Source organism: Scatophagus argus, chromosome 9 (assembly GCF_020382885.2).
Source record: "Scatophagus argus isolate fScaArg1 chromosome 9, fScaArg1.pri, whole genome shotgun sequence".
Lineage (NCBI taxonomy): Eukaryota > Metazoa > Chordata > Actinopteri > Scatophagidae > Scatophagus > Scatophagus argus.
This window is the reverse complement of record NC_058501.1, coordinates 22,326,594-22,343,880: the sequence shown is the minus strand read 5'-3', so window position 1 is coordinate 22,343,880 and position 17,287 is coordinate 22,326,594. Positions and strand designations below refer to the sequence as shown.

Sequence of the window (17,287 nt, the reverse complement as noted above, 5' to 3'; positions counted from 1 at the left end):
AGTGCAGTATTCAATCTCCTGTTCATATTCTCCACCTTAGTCCTGAGGAAAACAAATGCTTCCTTAGCTGCTGAATGTTTTACTATGTTCACTAGCCAGTTGCTAACTTGTTTGTCCAATCTTTGGTGCTTGCCAAGTAACGTACATTGGATTTATCTGGCTTTTTTTCAACGAAAACAGCTGCCTGCTGTGGCTGTAAACAATGAGAGCAGTGAGAGTGAGGCAAAGCAGTAAAACTGCGGGACGTACAACCCAAACAATGAGCCGAAACATGCTGCACGCTCCATGGAGCTGAGAGCAACTGCAGATTTGGGTGATGAGCCTCATCACCGCATACCCCTTTTGCAAAACATGCAGTCATGTGATCTATCGTTTCAATTAAAGTATTTATTGTAGCCTCTTAAAGTTGCCTTAAAATCTGATATGGTGAGAAATATTAAGTGATCAAAACATCATCAGAATCGTCAGATTCTTTAGAACACAGTGAGCACAATACACTCAACCTTGGTCGAACCAAAAGCCATTGATGGATACAGTGAATTACTGTAGACATTAATAGATTTCAAACAAAGCAGAGAGTCAATTGAACAGACTGACAGGGATGGAAACTTCTTCCCTGATGTCAGCAGCAATGCAGATGTGTGTTCACCTCCAGCAAGGATACTCTGAACACTCTGATCTCTGCTGCTGCTGTTTGTGCTGTTGTTGTTGTTGTTGTTGTTGTTGTCATGGTGGAAATCACAGTTTATGTATCATAAGGTGTTTCTACATAGTGGTGGTCCCTCATATGAACTGTCTTAAATAATAAATACAGAGCTATAGGGGGTCCTGACCTGCACGTATTAAATATGCATAACCACTACAGAAGTGAAGTACTGAGAATCACATACACACACACACACTGTATGTGAACGCTCATCATGCATGCACCTTTTTTGTCAAACTTATTACAAGCTCCCAAAAACACTTATGACAGTGTGCAAGCGCAGTGTGTGTGTGTGTGTGTATTGACTATGTGGCACAGCACCACACTTCTTTCTTTCTAATTCTCTCCATCTCTCTCTCTCTCAAACAAACTATTGATTACTATTTCTGTCCACCAATCTTTCTTTAGTCCTTCACTCCCTAAACAACACCCACCCACCCTTCCCCTACTCCCTCTCCTCCCTCTCCTCCCTCTCTTGAACTCTGGTATTTCCCAGTGAAGCCCCCTCCCCGTCACCCCCCTCCCTCTCCCCCTCTTCCCCTCCCTCCCCTTCTTTCTCCCCCTCCTCTCCTCAGATGGATTCTTCAGTCAGCCGAGTGGAACTGGTGCGGCTGCTGGAGAGACAGGCAGAGAGGCAGAGAGGCTGTGCTGAACAGACGCTGGGTCAGAGCGCTCAGTTGCTTCAGACAATCACGGGGGAGTGAGAGAAAGACACAGGAAAAGAGACGGACAGAGAGAGAGAGAGAGAGAGAGAGAGAGACAGAACACCACATAGATAGATAGATTGAAAAGAGAGAAAGAGGAGGGAGGGAAATATGTGACAGGATGTGGTTTCCCTGAGCTTGCAGAACATCGGTATACAGGCATACTTTGAGCATGACCTAAACACACCAAGCTTACAAGTGTGTTTCGGCTCTGTTAGGTGGCGAGGGAGGGAAGACGAAGCAAACCGCTGGAGCTGCTGCTGCTGCTGCTGCTGCTGTCGTGCCCGTAGAGCCGACAGACCCTCTGGTTTCTCTGTCGCCTGCTGGATTGTGTGTCTTTGAAGCCAGCCAGCTCCACAGCAACCTCAGTCAGCTTGCCGGACAGGATCTGAACCCGTCCTCCATCCTCTCTTTGTGCTGGTCTCCCTTCAAGTAGAATGCGTTTGTCTGCTGGAAGCTCTGGTCCAGTTGCTGCCTTCGCATCCAAGGAGTGAACTTTTCAACGCCATTGTGAAACAGGTAAGTTTCCTCTCTCTCTCTCTCTGTTTGCACCTCTTAACACATGTGTTACTGTACTCCCTGGACGGCAGCCGCAGCTAACTTGGACTGCATGGTGGCAACTGTTTACCACAGAGAGTTGGTTCATTAGACGACGCCGCAAGCCACAAGTTTGGCTTGGGAGCAGTGTGTTCAAAAAGAAGCTCTAAATTCACTGCGACCACGCGCCCATTTTCACATGTTCACATGCTTACAAGCATGCACACACACACACTCTGGCCATTCATTATGGACATCAATAGGTCTGGTTGTTTTGAAGTCACATGTGTGATGGATGGTACAGAATGCCAAAAATGTCTACCTGGATCCAATCACTGACCAAACCCTGACAGTGTTTCAAGATGTGCCGGGCGCACAGTATCACACCACTCCCACCAGAGAGGAGACGGGAAGGGGAGCGTGTGATTTGTGAGCCGCCGTACTGTACGTATGAAGGGTAAAAGTGCGCTTTCCCCGTGTGCTTTTCCTTTTGTGCAGCATGCGTGCCAATATGTCCGTGTCTGTCTGTACAAGCGAATGTTTACATGCTGACAATATGCACTCTGCTCCATGAGCTCATCCAAGCATGCGTGCGTGTACAAGACGAGGAGGTTTAAAGGGAAAAACAAGTTGAGCGATGGCAGGAGGTGAAGGAAGGGCGGGGGGATGTCAGGGAGGAGGAAGAAGAGGGCATGAGAGAGAGGAAAAGCCGGGGCAAGAGGAGAAAAGTGTGTGTGTGTGTGTGTGTGTGAGAGAGAGAGAAAGTGAGTGAGAGAGCTCAGTCTGACTGAACTGCTGTTAATTAGTTCCAGCTGGTGAGCTGTGCAGCATCGAGCTGCGTTAACTCTACAGTGTCGGTGGGTCAGGAGTTCTCTCTGTCTCAGTCTGCCTGTCTCACACACACATGCGCGCACACACACACACACACACACAAAAGAGATAAATGGATAAACACACAAAACACAAAAAAAGCATTACAAAGAAAATCACTAAAAAGGCATGTAGCACCATAAATACACTCATACACACATTCACCCCCACACACAAAGACAACAAACATAAAGGCAAAGAAACACAACACATAAAACAAAAAGACAACTGATGTTAAACGCCTGATGTACAAAATACACACAGAAACACAAGCGCAGGTTTACAGACTCACTGACTGTTCAAACACACACACACAGAAAAAAATAGCCATGTGCTCTATTTCAAGTGTGCATATCAAAGGGTAAATGTAATGAATACTGTAACATGCAATGAACACATGCGGTACCACACACACACACACACACACACACACACACACATACATATATATGTATGAGTGCATGAACATAGGAGCACACACACTTCACAGAGATCCCATGTGGCTGCATCACAGAACGGCTGCTCTGAAGCTCGGCTGTTGAAAATGTGGAAGTGATTGTGGCTTGGGCTTCGCCTCACAACCGTGTCACTTCAAATTGTTATGCAGGGCAGAAGGTGAAGAAACCATCACCTTAAAAGGGTTAATTCACCCAAATTTCAAAATAGAAAAGAAAATCATGTTCTTTTAATCATCTCTAATGATATGTAACCATGTAGACCCAGAGGTTTGCTTTTACTTGCCCAGGTTTGAGATGTCCCAGTACACTGAAGATGACATTTAAGTGATATTCACAGCATGAAAAATATTTACCACTTTCTGACATGATAACCAGTTTGTTGTAACTAATGGCTTTATTAATAGTTGTACTGTATAGATGAGATTAGAAGCCATTAACAGGTTGCCAGGTTGTGAAAATCACTCTGGCTGGTGTTTATCCTCTTGCATGTAATTAGCTGTCCTTCCATCATGACAAAATGCTTATTATTGAAAAGGTTATAAGCAATAGGTTCAGGTTTTTCAAATTTGTCTTACAGTAACGCAATACTCACATGTGCTCACGTACGATTATTCCTCCTGTCTGTTCTGGCAAGGAAACGATTCCTCCTGTTGTAATGTGGGTGATGGCAGACAAAATCCACAGGCTGCACTCCAAAGTCCACCTGAAGATAAGATGAGGCCTCAGCAATTTGAGTTAACTGAAACAAGTGGCTGTCTTTCAAAGTTACAGTCTTTTCAGTATGAAATTCAGTCTTTGTGTTGCTTCTGTGCTGAGCTGCAGTGGAGGAACCGTAATGTTTGTTTTTTTTAATTAGAAAGACTGCAACTTTGAAAGATAACCACTTCATTTGGTTACTACAGCCTAAAAAGAGCTGAGCTTTCATCGTGCAAAGAAGGAATCACTTCGCACGGTCATTATGAACAGGAGGAATGATTACACTAACTCTTTCTTATGACAAAGTATTAAAATAGACATGAAATATCTGGCCCTGTAGCCTTTAATCTGGATCCCATAACATACAACTTGATGGATTGTTGCAAGAACCTTTTATCGATGATTTATTAACGTTTAGAATTGCAAATGACTTACTAACCCTTGGTGACAGCTCAGAAAGTGAAAACTAACGACTCTTTATTAATGGCTTTATTAAGATTTGTTCCACAGAATTGATGGCTTTTTGGAAAGTTGGATCTGTTGACCTTTATTGCTGATTTATGACATGTTAGCATCTCAAACCTGGAGCACATAAAACTGGCTGCATTTCACAGAACTACTCAAGCTTAGCAAGAACATGATTGCAATTTGGGTGAACTGACCCTTTAAAAAAAAACCTCCTGTATGTATATACAACACATAAACACGTAAATCAGTGTGTTACAACACACAGCGGCAGTGCTGTGTCTCTGTGTTTTCCAGATGTTGCTCATTTGATTTCTTAATCCTTACATCATCACCATCAGTCTGTGTTGCTTTTCTTTTGTTCCAGTCTTTTAGCAAACATGTATTTTAATGAACTTATGTTTGCTATCTGATCCGGGCACAGTGAATCCCCCTGTGTGGTGTGAAATTTGATTAAGGTAATTGGCAGGCGGTGGCTTGAGTAAACCATAATGTGTACTCCTCTCCACTCAGTATGTATAGACAAACATCCACAGACAGACACAGCAAAATACCAGCAGACTCTCGACTCGGAGAAATGTTCATCCTCTGATTTCATGCGGCACTTGTTTGACACTTGAGGGAAACTGTGGACGATTATTTCTCCTCTTACAAAATCAAAGAGAATACAAACATTAGATAATTACACCATAACATGTTGCACCTATTTGGTTGACAGAGTTGTCTGTATTTTAGAGATAGTCGGAGTTTAATTCCAGGGATTTTTGTGGCTTGTCAAACAGAAATCTGATTTGGCATCCGTATTGGCAGTAATACGCGCCCTGTGCGGTAAACAGTGTGAGTTTTGCAGTTCTCATGTCAGGGTGTCATCCTGACTGCAGTCTCCGCTGGAAGTCTCACATCTCTTCCCTCTGAAATGTTCAGTTACAAGATCTCGGGCAAAGATTATTTTCCCTCGCTCCCCTACGAGGTGACGGTGATCGTGCCTCTGAAGATACTGAGTTATTCAAGCCTCTGGTATTGCCCAAGACCTGAGACGCCACATTAGGATGAGTCCTCCAGGCGAGACAGAAAACAAAAGAGCCAATATTCAGCCAGTTGTGTAGTAGCTTTGCCTCGAACCAAAGAGGAAAAAAAGAATCCCCCTTGATATTTCTATAAGGCAAATTGACTCCTGTTGTAATGGGTGGTCAAGAAAATTGCAGCAGTATTGATTGGGTAATGTTCAACATGGACATGTCGATAGGGTGTCTGAAAACCTAAGAACTTGGCTTCGGCTGGCTTTAATAAAAAATGACCTGCCTGGAGCAAGTTCACAGAAAGCAATGAGTCACTCACGGGAAATCTCTTCAAACCCCTCTGTGTTTTAGAGAAAAATAGCAGAGAGGGCAACCAAAGGCTCTTCTGTTTTTAACCTCTTCTGCTTTCTCAAAATGACAAACAAACCCTCTTTCGTCATATCTCTAGAAAACAACCAACGCAGACTTCGTGCGGGTCGGGTTGAGATAATGTTTTGTGGGAACTGTACGAATCCCAGCGTGGATAGATGTGTGTATAACAAAATCAAACTCATGACTGTCAGCGACATGCAGAGAGGAGAGGAGGGGAACAGGAGGACAAGAGTGTTCGCTCCTGCACATGGAGGAGAGAAAAGAGGCATTGGAAGGGGAGGGAGTCCTATAGGGATGAAGAGGGGTGAGAGCTTATAGCAACCAGAAAGAGAGAAGAAAGAGAGAATCTGACAATGAAAGAGAGAGGTTGAAAAAGATTGGTGCCTATTATTCTCCTGAACAGGAGATAGTCATAGAGGGTTTGGTTCCCATGGCAATAGCTCCCTCGATGTGTGTGCGTCTGTACATCTGTGTGTGTGTGTGTGTGTGTGTGTGGACAGACTGTATCCGGGTCTTGAGACTGCATGGAGACGAGGTTAGCCGAGGCCATGGAAAGAGCCTTGAAACAGAGAATCCCAGTCAGACACTATTGTTTACTCGCCTGTTCTCTCCACATTACTCATCAACCCTCATCTTCCATCTTTTTTCATCCGGCCTGCTTGCCATTATGTGTCGTCCTTGGGCATTCAAAGCAAATATAACAAATTCAGTGAGTTGAAAAAGCAATTCCACCTTCGACACCCATGGTCTCCTGGCGGGGGGTGCGTAAGGGTGTGGACGAGTAGATGTCTGTGTTTAAGCTCTTCTATTTCGGAGGTTTCACCCACTAACTTACAGTGCGCCAAGACTTGTGGCCGTTGTGACCTTTTTTACAGTAAATTTCAAGTTTTTACCAATTTGTCCAAGAGGATGTGAAGTATTTCCTCTGAACTGAGTAGCCTGATTTGTGGCACACGGGATAACACTAGCATGAAATTGTGGTGCAGCAGAGGAAGTGATGTTTTTTTTTTTGTTTTTTTTTTTGCAAACAATGGCTGTACTGTAGGTATCAGGCAGAACATATTTGTTCACATCAAATGTGAATTCTGACTTTAAGGGTGTCTCTGTTAACCTCAGAGTTCAGCCCACTGGTGGTCCCATGCTGGTTCTGCAAAGTTTGCAGTGTTTTTTCTGTTTTGTGAGATAGACAGTCATAGATGGCTCAGACTTGCTACAGTTCACAGATTTTCACGGTGAAATAAATGCAAAAGTGTCTATAGACGCACTTCTTGTATGGCCAAAATAGTCATATTTTTATCAAAATATACCAGAATTTTGCTAAATACCTAGTTGGTTTGCTGCACGGCCGCGAGGTTGACTTTTTTTGTTGGATATTCATATTAAGCGTAAACAGGTGTAGAGTAGGTCAACAGCTACCTGAGCTACCGGCTGCTTTTGACCACATGTGACCAACCGGCCTTTGAAGCCTACAGACAGACAGCGCTGTATTCAAACCAGGTCCCCGGGTTTTTAAATCAGTTTGGAAACAAGGTTCCTGTAAACGACGTGTACAGTTCAAAGCTACACACTGTGGGCCCCTCTCTTAAAAGGACTGTTTAATCACTAAAGGTTATAGTGTTAACATCCTTCCTCAGAGTCCATTGTTTCTCTCTCTCTCTCGAGTCCCTCTTTTTTTCCATCCTCTCTGTCCCACTTAGATGAAGATTCTAGGCAGTAAGGACAGAAGGGAGGAAGAAAGGAAGGTGTGGGGGATTTCCAAATGGTGTGTGTCAACATTTTCAGCTGACGCTGGCACCCAAAGAGGCAGAGTGAGGCTGAAGCTCAGGGGGTCAGTGAAGGATATTATGACCAGATGTAAGGCTATTGGACACATTGGCATCCTTGCATAATTTAGCCATTTCCCCCGGAAAAAGTGGGTGAAAAGTAGTGACCCCACAGTAACTGTCCTTCTCTAATCCTAGCCTCTGCCTCTGTGTCTTCTCATTTCTGTTTGTTATAGTGTTCACGATTAAATATTTCTCCACGAGCCCATCAGAGCACATAAACAAACACACAAGGTTCAGTAAAGTGCAGAAAAGTTTACTGTCACTGTCTGAAATTTGACAACCTCACGTGGGTCCACAGGGCTGAGGAAACAGGATGTCAGTCACCAAAACTGTTCAATCAGTGAGTCGCCTGCCGGTTCACGTGACCTGAAGCTCTCAGATCAGTTTGTGAAAAGCCAGAGAGCGCGCAAAATGGGCCGGAGCTAAAAAGAGCAATGTTTCGCATTGATCTTACGTGACCTGCCCATTTTTTTCTTTGTTCCACTGCTGTTGTTCTCTCCAAGCTTCTGGTTGCCATAGCAAATGTAAGTCAGAAGTCGAGGGTCCTGACTGATTCAGGCAGCCACAAGTTACTCTCAGCATTAACTAACTTGCAACCAGCTCATCCAGCTTTCTGTGTGTTGCAGCAGCTTCTGATGCCAACTTATTAGTATAATGATGCCTCTTATTGAATTATTAATATAATAGACATTCTTCACAAAGGATTGCCAAATGATGATTTTTGCACTGTTGAACTACTCTTTTACCCCTACTAATATAATACATGGTTCCTGGATAATATAATTTGGCATAATTGGTGTAAGTATAAGGTCATGTCATGGAAAACTGTTGTTTGTGTGTGTGTGTTTTAAATAAACACATTTTAAACAGCCACTCAGATAGCTTCTGATATTTAAACACATAAACACATAATAAAGCACAGAGACAAAAACACAAGCAGCAGGTGTCAATCAGCGTTACACACTCCCTTTCTGTTGCAGACAGGAAGTTAAGAGACAAAAATTCTTGTTGCTGGAACACGTGCGGTCAATAGACCCATGACACCCACTCTGGCCTCTTGAATGCCATTTTAAAAAATGACCAATACCTCCATTTTCCTCAGGTTTCCCCCGTGGTTTTTCCTGTGAGGTCAGTCTAGTTCCTTCTTCTCTAACCGCTCCGCCTTGAAGAATCCTTTAGTCTACTCCTCACAATGACCTACGGGTGATACTGGAGCAGCAGTATCCAGCACCAAACGCAGCCCAGCTCTTCACTTTACTTGTCAGATTAAAAAGATCAAAAGTCAGAAAAAAAGGCAAAGAGGTTGATAAAGCGTGAGAGAGAAAAGCGGGAGAGAGCAGGCTTTAAAGGGAGACTACATGGAGAAGAACACAAGAACACAGTGTCCTAATTAATGTCTTCCTCCATTAATCCACTCTGAAGCTTCCCATGCTGCTGGGTTTGATCTCAGTAACGTTGCTATCAAAGCCTTGTAACATGGTCTTGTAATATGGGGAACATCTCAGTCAGACAGCTGGAAAAAGGAAAATCATTCAGTGCAGTTGCTTCTCGTGGCTGTGATGTCTGTAAGTGTAGGTGGGGTTTTGTATCTTCTTCTACACTGATGTGAAAGGCAGAACTTTAAAGTTCAAATTCCTCATTAGAACGGCTGCTCAATTCAAAGCTCCGCTGCTCCGTATTTTTGCTTGAGCAATAGATTAAATGACCACATAATGTGAAGGCTGGCGCTTGTAGTGGCAAACCTACAAATAATTATCACCCAATTTTGGAGATTTACAAGGCTTATTAGCCTATTTTAGCTTGTTGTCTTGGTTTTCTGACCTTAAAAAACTTGCTAAACCAACTGTACACAGCCTACTGAGCAGCAAAAGGGGGGCAGAAAAGATTAGTGTCTGGCTTTAGTAGCTGAACCCAGATATTTTTCTTCTGTGCTCAGTGAGAAAGCTCTGACAAACCTTCTGTATGCTACCTGCATGGCATAAAACAAACTCCACATCTACGTAGTGAACCTAGCCTGGCAGATCATTTAGCATCTAAAGAGGCAGATATTTTCCTCTGGAGTTGGTGGAGACCAAAGCAGAACTAAAAGGAGAGTGAATATTGAATTTGAGTTTGTTAGGCATCCAGAAAAACTGCTCTAAATGATGTTGATGTTGCTCCCTTTCTTCTGAATGTGTACATTAACAATATATTTGCAATAACAACTCTAAAAGGTCATAGTATGCTTTGCACTGCTTTGCGATTTATCATCATGCAGTTAGGTTCTTCTGCTCCAAAAGTCAATGATTTCAGCTTTAATAATGTGCCAAATCCCCATAGAAACAACAGGCAAAGACCCCAGTGACCTGCGAGCACAGAAAACAGAGCAAACCTTGGACTGACAAACCATTGGTGATTGACAGATAAAAAACATGACAGTGAAAGATAAACAGCACAATACAAAGTGCTGTGGGATGTTTTGGTTGTTAGGGCCAAACGTCAATCTCGGCTTATAAGGAGGGAATCTCATCGAATAAAACCTCTTATCAAATAAAGCCTCAAAATGCTATTAGCAAGAGACAAAAGATAGAACAAAATGGCGAAAGGATCGTTGCTAATTCAGCAAAAGGGGAAATCAATGGCCCTCTTCCTGTTTTTATGTAGCGACCCAGCGTCTGTCTAGCCTGTGAAGCTTGCCTGAGTCCCAGCCTGTCAATCTCAGAAAAAAACGAGGGTGTAGAGGAGTCGAGGCGGGGCATGTGGGGGCTGCGAATGCCGGGAGCTCCCGCCTCAGAGGAGAGGTTTGAGGCAAAAACAGTGACTCAAAAAAATCATAAACATCTCACATTTCCTCTGTCAGTTCAGCTCTAAAAATACTCCTGTTCGCCTTCGCCTCACATCGCCTCCTCTCTGGTCTCAAGGAGCTATGCAAATACAAGCCCCTCCATTTTTTTCTCTCTTCCACTTTGTTTTCCTTCCACACCCCTCCTTCAAAAGCCCCCCGTCCTATTGTTCTGTATACCTCTTCTCCATCTCTTGTAGACTACATGACAGAGCCTCGCCTTCCCTCTTGTTGTTCCTACTCTCTCCAGGGTAGGGGGAGAAATGATGAAAAGCTATTTACAAGTAACTGTAGGCAACAGTGAAATCCAAGACTTGGAAAAATTCAAGCTTTTTTTTTTGTCTTCCCTGTTTTCTTTGATGGCAGAGCCATTTGTGATGCTGTGTGGTGAACTGCAGCACAGTCCTGAGTGACAATTTAAGGGGGGGGGACTGAAGCACTTTATGGGACTTTGACTGTGCCAGCTATTACAGATTGTGTTTTGCTTTTTTTGTTCTTGAAAACAGAAGCAAGACATCATTCCTGCTCAGCACATGCTGAGAGGCAAAGACTGAGTTGCTCAGTGCATCTCAGACGCCAGCAAACCATTTAGAAGGCTTCTGAAGTTTTAAACACACAAACCGAGAGGCTAGCAGCAGGCCGGACCCGCCGGGTTCTGGCATTAATCACAAGTCATCAGCCCGTGGTCCATTGCAGGGAGCCGTTCTGAGGCTTGCAGAGATCTGATTGTGATGGACATTGAGATTCATAAAGCCCCACAAAGTCTTTCATGTAAGTGCCACTGGAAACACTGCCTTTCATGGCAACCATAATGAATCTCCTGCCTCATCTCTCATTCCTCCTCCCTCCCTTCTCCCTCACGTGTGTTGATCACCCTTTTTCTATTCAGCGGAGTCTAATTGCATGCTCTTTTTCTCTCCAGACTCTGCTTGCCATGCATTACCCCCCACCCCCCCACCTCTGTACCCCTTTTCTGATGAACAATCTCCAACCCGGCCACCCCCATTTCCTCTTTCTCCCTTGATTGATTCTCACCTTTTCCATTCTTGCCGTTCACCTCATTAACGGAGCCTCCGTCTGCTCGTTTCCTATTTTGCTCCCTTTCCTTCCTGCGGTCCAAACACCCGCCCCTCTTCACTTCCTGTCCTGTCGTCTCTGAAGCGACGGCCGGCTCAGATTCATAGTCTCCGGCCAATGCCCTGCGACGTTCTGTAATTAGAAAGGAACATAATAGAGAGGGTTCCTCATCAGCCATGTGGAAAGGGAGGGGAGGGCACCACCACCGCCACCCATCCATCCATCCATCCGTCCTTAAGTTTAATCAGTGGCACACAATGGGATGTCACCTGCTCCCAGACGCAGCCGCTGGAAGAGAGGCAGTGATGCTGTCACAAACCATTTGGGGTGAGGCAGCTCTTTAAGGCCTCCTCTTCCTCCACGCTTGTCTCTGTTAATTTGGTCTCCCTGGGAACGAGGGAGAGGGAACCCGTGAAAAATCAAGCTCATTTAATCGTGTTTATTTATTTATTTACAGACGCTTATCCAGCATGTTCTTCGTTTTTGGTTTTCCTTCTGAAATCCCAGAGGAATCACGGATGTCTGAGTGCGTGAATGTTTGCTTTCACGTGTGTGTGTATGTGTGTTACAGTATGTCACAGAGAGGTTAATCTGGCCCTTGATCAGCCATAGCAAGTGGGGTAAAGCACAGTAAATAAGTATGTTCTCTGTCTGCTGAAATCAGGAAATGTGTGGAGCATCACAGTAAAAGTACTCATTGTGCAGTAAAATGCTCTCTGTCAGTGTTTTACTGTTACATGTGATGTTTTTGTTTTCTTTTTTATTTTCCTGCTATAATAATAATGTGTTTTAACTACTTATACACTATTGGGTAATTTAAACTACAGCAATGAATTATATTGTATCAGATCATCATATTCAATTCAGTTCAGTTCAATTTATTTATGTAGCGCCAAAGCACAATGAAAGTTGTGTCATGACACTTTGAAATTAGAGCAGGTCTAGACCAAACTCTTTCATTTGTAGCATCGCCGTCCTGTGAGAACCACGTATCCGGTGACGTGCGGTGAGGTTCGTGGCTGGTGAGGCACTGACTTCATCACAATCACATTTACAAACATGTAAACCCTACAGAGCAGCTTGTTCACCATTTGTTTGGCAGCATTTACCGGGTTATGTTTAAAATCTCATATCAGCATTCTTTACACATACAAACTGTAGCACACAAAAAAGCACATTTGATTAAAAAAACGTTATTATTGCCTTACCTTTACTTATAAATGAAGTCCATGTGCCGCTCCTTCTGTACATGTAATCCTCCATTTTGAAAGTACATTTTGGCTGCACTTGACTTGCTAACTCTAGATTGTAGCTTGCTGTCACTTATTCTGCAGTCGAGGAGTCGTAAGAAGAATCCCTGAGCTCACGAGTGCCCCCTACCAAGAGGCAGGAGAACTGCGTGCCTTTTCACGGCCGTTTTATGATTGCTCAGTACAAGAAACACGCTACACACATACAGTTGTTGACAAAAAACACTGTACATTATATACATCAGCTAAACTATGGAAATTTAGTTCATATAGCAAAAGTGTTTGAACATTTTAATAGCGACGTACAGAGAGACAGCAATACGGTAATACGGTCTCACTGCCTAGCATGCCAGCACAGTTAGCCGAGTCATTGCGCAATCCTTGGTGAGGCTCCCCGCACGTCTCTTCTCAGTATTTGAACGGTAAATGTGACAATTCAGCGATTTTTAATAAAAAATAGAATTAAAACTGGTGAAGATAAATGGAAAATAACTTTATAGTACAAATCACTGGATAAATAAAACCATTTAATTTATTTTTTCATTCAGAGTTCAGAAAAACAGCCTGTTTTCAGTGTGGTGATGATGCGTTTTACAGCTGATCCCACAGGGTTTTTAATTTGTTTATTTTGCTGAAGAAGTGGGAGAATTTCCTCGACCCATAAAGGAACACTTCATCCTTGTGTTTATCACAAACATTCAAAATCAACACATTTAGAGACACACGGTTTTCACTGGAAAGGAAGGGAATGAAAAGCTGAAAAAGTGTAACTAATAACTAAAGACAAAGACTCAAACTAATACTAGTAGTGAAAAGTAAAAATGACAATATGTGCTTCTGCGATGCAGTGAAGCGTAAGTGTGAAGTTGTGCAATATTATTATTCTATGTTGTTGTTATACTTGTTCTACACTTTTTACTTACCAACCCCAGTTCAAAAAAGGCTGATACATTCTGTAAAACATAAACAAAAACAGAATGCAGTCACTTATAAACAAACTGTTTACTGACAACGATGTCATGAAGCGTTCCCGAGCCGCAGTAACATCTTTTACACAGTCGTGTGTTTCTTTGTGAAACACGATTCCTCCACGTTCGCTTGTGAACTGCTGAGGCTTTCGAGGATGTCTTTTTCGTAGTCAATCACGATACTCTCACCTGTTCCTGTTTACCTGTGGAATGTGTGTGTGTGTTTTGAGCAGTCCACAACTTTTCCAGTCTTTTCTTCCTCCTGTCCCAATTTGGTTGAAACGTGTTGCTGCCTTGAAACTCAGACTGAGCATATTTTTAAAGAAATCAACTGAGTTGATGTGGTGAAGTATAAAATATGTGCTGTTTTCAGTGGAGTATGTGTCAAAAAGCAGAAAGGAAAAGCAGTTTATCACATTTTTACACGCCATCCCAACATTTCTGTATAGTTCCTGTAGTTCCTAGTCACTTTGATGATGAAGATTTTACGTGGAAGACGTATGATCAACTTTTAAAATATGATGCAGTGTAACAGATTAAACGTTGAATTAATCATCAATAAGAATTCATGAATATCCATAATAATTAACAGTCAGGGGGCCTTGCTATTTAGTGACGACTTTTCCTTTTGATACTTCACATCATACTTGTACTTGAATACAGTTTTGTATAAATTACTTTAAACATAATCACTTACCCAATACCAAAGTGTTGGTCACAGCTAATCATTCTGCAAACCATGCAGAAACATTATTGTACTTTCTCTCTTTATTTACGCTCCTCACACACACACTTCAGTCACTCACTCATGTACTCGCCGGCTGAACGTAGAGACACACGAGTGGCAGTCAAACTCTGTCTCAGTGTGGTTTGTCTGGCTCGTCTGGTTCGCAGGGTCCGTGCACTGAGAGACAGACACGCCGTGGAGCCATGGGCTGTGGGCTGCGTAAGATGAAGCCGGCGTCGGAGGAGAGCAGTCCCGGGAAGATTTACTCCACTTTGAAGAGGCCACAGGTGGAGACCAAGATGGGAGTGGCTTACACCTACCGCTACCTGGACTTCCTCATCGGCAAAGATGGTGAGACACAAATTTCTATTAATCTGCTTAAAGGTGGTATTCAGTAATCTGAGAGTTTTATTGTTTTTTATTAACAGCCTGCAGGAAACATACTTGGATACTGTGGATATGTTATAGTCATTTTGTGCTGCATGGTCTTAAAAATCTAAATTATTATCCCTTCCAAGTGCACAGTTGAAATTATATGAATCGCTGAAGGCCTTTGGCGTTTTGCTGCATCATACCTCTGCATGATAAGATGGCAATATGTCTCACAGGTTTTGCAAGGGGCTGATCTGGCCGACGATTTGCAACTCAGTGCTGTGTGTAGTATTTTACTGAATAATGCTACCTTCGGTGTGATTAATCTGTCTTCCCCCTCTTCTGAAAACACCATTATACCTGCACATCCTCAGCAGAAAAACACTGAGGATTCAGATGCAGATCACTCATGTACATGGAATAACAGCACACTGGCTGTAATTTTCATCAGGATTTTCTGGTAATGATGGAGTGTTAATTAGCGCCTGCTCCCTGTATAGCAGCCACCGTTGTAATTTCTTTTCTGACAATTAGTCAGTCATGCTTTCACGTTGTGCTAATGATATAGAATTTTCCAGCCCAATCTACGCCAAACATCCTGCTGGTGGCCATCAATTATGTATGGCACCAAGTTCAACTCACTAACAGGAGATGCAGACAAAGTAAAAAGTGGCCCGTTGGCTGAAGAATCACATTTTTGATCCTCACAAGATTTTAGCTGGTTTCATTATGTTTCAGCTGGTGAGATGCTGGCCTGACCAGCCTGGTGAGCTGTAAACATGTAAACAAGTTAAGTATGAAGGTGTTGCTGAGAGTCTAACAGAGTCTGAGGCTCCCTGTGCTGGGAATGAAAATATGGAAATGAATCAGTTTCCTTTTCAGAGATAGCATCCCTCCACTCATGCGCGTGCACACACACACACACACACACACACACACACACCCCTTCCTCTCCTCTGTCTGAGGTGTTTATGAGATGGGCGGTGGGTGTTGCTTCCTGAGATGCCGAGACCTAAATTAACTGCATGGGGGGATTCTTTGTGTGGGTGTTGATGTGTACGGAGACGTATTAATGTATGTTTGCGTTTAGGTTCAATTCAGTTGATGAACAGGCAATTTAAAGTAGCTAGAATCAGTGTATTCATAATAACAATGTACCAAATTACATGTCAAAATAATGTGAGAATGTGAGAGGGGTCGCTCTAAGTGATGAACATACCGAGAATTTTCGCCTGATTCTGCATTACGGAGCTTTTGGTGAGTCTCAGCTCATCGTGTTTAGCTGTTCGGCCCTGCAGATTTTCTCTTTGCTTCACCCGTGCTCATCTCGTAGTGCTGATGTCGCCTGCGGTACGCAGCTGTTTTCAGTGATGATGCTCCAAAAACCCCCTTTACACTACCTGCTCAGCACCAAACAGCAGACAGACACCGTTTAGCATGGAAAGAGTACAACCTTTCCCTCAGGAGTTGGTAGAGACCAAAGGCAGAGCTGAAAGAGTGTGAATATTGGATTTGACCGGGTGTCCAGAAACACAGCTGGATGTGAACTGTTTGCTAACACGTTCACCGTATCCACTTGAAAGGCAAATATGTCAATGCCTTGTTCACAGCTTGTTTCTGTTGCCCCAAGTGGCCAAAAAATCATTTGTTGTAGGTGAAGAAAAAAAATCACAACAAATCTCAGCATTTTTGTGACAATCGGAAACAATATTTATGTGCTCCCAAAGCATTTGGAGCAAACTGGCACTGTTGCATTCTGATCCTTGTAAACATATGTAACCTGTTCTGCTCGTCTGATGAGACACAGTCAGTATGTTTACATGCATATAAATAGGTTGTTTACCCTGAATACCCAGATTAAGTGCATATCGCTAATGAATTCTCAGAGCACCTTTACACCACCAATGTTCCTGAGGCTGTTAGTTTTAACAGAAGAAGCCATTTGCAGCTTGCATGCCAAAGCCGAACCAAGAAAGAGTCTAAAGGCTAAAGCAAATCAATACCCACAGTTACTTAAAAGAGTAATGCAGCTCCATTATTAGACTATTAGTAAGAAGACTCGGTTAAGTTGTTTAAATGACAGCTGCAATAATCAAAATTATTGTGCTGATTATAATCAGATTATTAGGCTGCCTGTAAGCACACTGGGGTCTGTCCTTCTGCCGCTAGCAGGAAGCTGTCAAATATATTGATTCACAAAGTGTAATGTCATCTGGCAACTCGCACAGACTTTTAGAGCAGCTGCTAGCTGATTGGTAGAGAGACAGCAGCGCTGGGGTCAAGGTAAGTTTGAGATTAGGTGTAGAATTAGGATTAGATTAAGGTTAAATATATAATGGAGGTCGTTCGGGTTAGGGTAAATGAATGTGCCCCGGGAAGATTCTGTGTGTGTGTTTGTGTACGTGTGTGTTCTCGGCCA

The 17,287-nt window shown here is 43.1% G+C and overlaps 1 protein-coding gene and 1 long non-coding RNA gene across 3 annotated transcripts in view; one reads left to right on the top strand and one right to left on the bottom strand.

Annotated features, from left to right (window-relative positions):
- Positions 1-1,289: 1,289 nt before the first annotated feature.
- LOC124064193 (raftlin-like) overlaps positions 1,290-17,287 on the top strand; it is a 96,420-nt gene continuing 80,422 nt past the window's right edge. The window contains exons 1-2 of one of the 2 annotated variants that reach the window (XM_046398423.1): positions 1,290-1,929; positions 14,664-14,847. In XM_046398423.1, coding sequence (XP_046254379.1) covers positions 14,700-14,847 — 148 coding nt within the window. In that variant the 5' untranslated portion in view covers positions 1,290-1,929; positions 14,664-14,699. The remainder of the gene's footprint in view (positions 1,930-14,663; positions 14,848-17,287) is intronic. The other variant, XM_046398422.1, reaches the window with a different exon arrangement.
- LOC124064194 lies at positions 3,744-12,965 on the bottom strand. The gene is made up of 4 exons (XR_006844236.1): positions 12,760-12,965; positions 11,821-11,938; positions 11,510-11,683; positions 3,744-3,978 (listed from the first exon to the last, which is right to left on the bottom strand). It is a non-coding gene; the product is annotated as an uncharacterized LOC124064194 (long non-coding RNA).